This window comes from Vicia villosa, linkage group LG2, assembly GCF_029867415.1.
Source record: "Vicia villosa cultivar HV-30 ecotype Madison, WI linkage group LG2, Vvil1.0, whole genome shotgun sequence".
Taxonomy (NCBI): Eukaryota; Viridiplantae; Streptophyta; class Magnoliopsida; order Fabales; family Fabaceae; genus Vicia; species Vicia villosa.
The window spans coordinates 209623522-209627004 of NC_081181.1; the positions used below are offsets into that span (position 1 = coordinate 209623522).

The following is a 3483-nucleotide window of genomic DNA, read 5'->3' on the forward strand; positions in this document are numbered from 1 at the left end:
ACTCTTTTAATGGAATCAACATATTAAAAAAAAAAAACTTTTGAAGCAAAAAATAAATTTCACATTACAAACTTTTAATATTTATTAAAAGGAAAGGGATTGGCCTTGAAGCAAAGGCAGAACCGTGTGGGCTCCATTCAGCCACCCATTGAAGAAACTTCTACACACTTTGTCTAATTCTTTGCTTCTTCAATCAGAAACCCTTTGAAATTTAACTTTTAAACCCTTTCCCTTTCACCTTCTTCATATATAAATCCCTCTCTCATCACATTCTCATTTCTCACAATCAAATTCTCCCAAGGCTTTCACCTCACAATACCATCATATACCTCACAAATTCACACTGCAAAAATCCAAGCATTGAAAATCCATTGGATTCTGATTCCCGCTCGCTCTCTCCCTTTTCATTTTGTAAAGATTTCTTTTTTTTTTTTTGAAATGGGTAGCTTAAAATTTAAGTGCTTTTACATCCGATTCTGTTTTTGAGTTTTTCGGATAAATAAGCTGTTTTTGATCAACCAGAATCAAAATTTTGGTCTTTCTTTTATACTCTGACCAAATCTGAATCTGGGTCATTAAATTACTTCACTTTGATTTGTAAAGTTGAATTTTTTTTCTTCAAAAAAATCACTTTTTTCTGTGTTTGAGAGAGCGAGCGGAAGAAAATGGCCAAGAACAGTGGAAAGTTCAACAGGGATTTCGGTGATGAAACTCCCAACCACAACAAGTTTACACAAATGGGTGAAAGCCATGTTAATTGGGAGAATGAAAAAGGAAAAAGTGTTGAATTAAGCGCTTCTCAAAAGCATCACTGGAAGCCCGTTTTTGATGAAGCTTCCGTTTCACATAATAGACCTTTCAAGAAAAGCAAAAGCCCTGAACGTGAAAGTCATAATCAAAATCAAAATCAGTTTTCACCTTTCTCTCTTCCTTCTTCAGCTTCTTCTTCTTCAAGACTTGTTTTTCCCTTTGCTTTTGATAATAATAACTCTCAGTCTCACCAATTTGGAACCAACAACAATTTACCTTTTCACCCTCCACCACCTCAACCTATTCAAACAACACAAATCCAACAACAGCAGCAACAAATGATATCTTTTGGGTCACAAACACAACAACAGAACAATATTGTTTCGTATCCGCCACCGATTTTGTCGCAACAGCATCATCAACAGCTTCTTCACTATTGGAGTGATGCATTGAATCTTAGTCCAAGAGGAAGAATGTTGATGATGATGAACAACAATAACAATAGGTACTTGGGAGGGCAATATGGTAATAGTACTAATGGAGCAATGTTTAGGCCTCAAGTTCAACCTATAAGCACAACAAAACTCTATAGAGGAGTTAGACAACGCCATTGGGGAAAATGGGTTGCTGAAATTCGTCTACCGCGTAATCGAACTCGTCTTTGGTTAGGCACATTTGATACTGCAGAAGATGCTGCTTTAGCCTATGATCGCGAAGCATTCAAGTTAAGAGGAGAGAATGCACGGCTCAATTTTCCCGAACTTTTTCTCAACAAAGATAAAGATAAAGAAAAAGAAAAGGAAGAAGAAACGCAAGAAGAAGAAGCGCATTCATCGCCACCTCCAACAACATCAACAACAACAGATTCATCGGTTTCTTGTCCTTCAAGTAACACCGTTACAAAGCAGGCTGAACCTCCGTCAATGCAGACACTTCAAATGGAAGAGTCTAATGAGAATGACTCCGGAATTGGATCAAGTGACGCGAGTCACGCGACAGTGAGCGAAGGCGTAGAAGGGGTTTCAGTTTCACAGTCACAGGAACTGGTTTGGAGTGAAATGTCAGCATGGTTTAATGCTATCCCAGCTGGTTGGGGACCAGGCAGTCCTGTTTGGGATGATTTGGATACAAACAACAATCTTAATCTTTTTTCGCAGTCACAAATTCCGTTTTCCAATCTCAACCAACAATCAGAGTTCAATGATTTTGATCCACAGATGGGGTCAAGTTCTTTCATCAGGCCTTTCTACTGGAACAATGATCAGAATTAATCTCGAAGTTTCTTTCGTCCATAATCAACGGTTGCTGATATTTTTACCAGACAACCTTTGAGCTTTCAATAATGACCATGTTTGAAGTTGTGGTGGATTCTTTCCTTCAACTAGGCTCAATGTATTTCTGAGCCTTTCAGCTTCAGGGTCATATACCTTATAGTGTTACTTTTGTTCATTTAACTTTTTACTGTTCTTAACTTTAAGTAGCATAATTATTAGCATGAGTAGGGAAGAAGGAAACAGTTTTTGTGATTTCCTTCTTGATTCCATCCCTTATGAGCTATGTTTTTGAGCTTCAAGGATGGATTTTTATATGTATACTATATATTACAGCATTTGTAGTTTGTGAAGTTTGTTTGTACTGATATCATGCTATATAATTATGCTTCATTTTCTAATTTTTGTAGTTTATGTTATGGCATATTGCTTTTTCCACCTTTCACTTTTTCATTGCTTAGTCCAATTAACATTAAGTGAGTTAGATATTTATGGTATATATATGAGTTAAAATATAAGTCAAATGTAAGAATATGATAGAGCTAGTCGCTAACCTAATAAGCCTTTTATGGGTGTCCCTGTCTGTAGCACTAGGAATCTATAGCTCCAATAAGTTTGAGCACGCAATGTGTTTTGAGTTACTAGCCTATTAACTTCATTAGACACCGAAGATATTGGTGGATGAATAAGATAGTTGTAAACTATCTTGCCTTTCTTTTTGAATGGGAGGTCAATTTAAGTTTAGTCAAAAGAAAGAAGAAAAAAAAATCTTAGGTACCACAAATATAAATGAGTTGTTGGAAACGGAAGGTATAGTTGGAGAATGAAAGGAATAATTGATTTGAAATCGGTAAGAAATAAATATGAGTATGAAATAAATATGAGTATGAATTTGTGTCTAAAAATGTAAATTTGAAAAAAGTTTCTTAACCAAGGCCTTGTCATCTCTTAGGCTTGGTTGAATTGATGGGATTAGATGGAGCGGAGTGGAATGAGATGAAATAAAATGATATTTTATTGTTTAGATAATTTAAAAACGGATGGAGCGGAGTGGTATGAATTTCATTTCATTTCATCACTTACCACCATTTTTCTTTGCCTCCGATTTGGGCGGAATGAACAACTTACTTAGCTCCGTCATAAGATTTTCAAACAATGCAATGGTATCTTCGTTCCACTCCGCTCCACTTCACTCCACTCCGCTCCACTTCACTCCACTCCGCTCCATTCCACTCCTCACCGCTCCATTCCACTTCGTTGATTTTATCATATCCAAACATAGCCTTAATGAAGCTTTGTGGCAAAAATCTATTAACGATGAGATAAATTGTCTAGAATTTAACAAGACATCACACTTAATAGACTTGTCTCCTGGTTGCAAATCAATTGGTTGTACATGAATGAGTTTTGGAAAAAAAAAACTAAAATCTGATGGAACAATTGATAAATACAAGACTCGCCT

At 36.2% G+C, this 3483-nt stretch overlaps 1 protein-coding gene across 1 annotated transcript; it reads left to right on the forward strand.

Annotated features, from left to right (window-relative positions):
* Nucleotides 1-240: 240 nt before the first annotated feature.
* On the forward strand, nt 241-2374 carry LOC131653751 (ethylene-responsive transcription factor ERF054-like). The gene has a single exon (XM_058924026.1). The coding sequence runs from the start codon at nt 666-668 to the stop codon at nt 2019-2021; it is 1356 nt and encodes a 451-aa protein (XP_058780009.1). The 5' UTR covers nt 241-665; the 3' UTR covers nt 2022-2374.
* Nucleotides 2375-3483: the final 1109 nt, after the last annotated feature.

What these genes read in the sequence shown, in the direction of transcription:
- LOC131653751 (XM_058924026.1), top strand. Translation starts at nt 666, where the DNA reads ATGGCCAAGAACAGTGGAAAGTTCAACAGGGATTTCGGTGATGAAACT.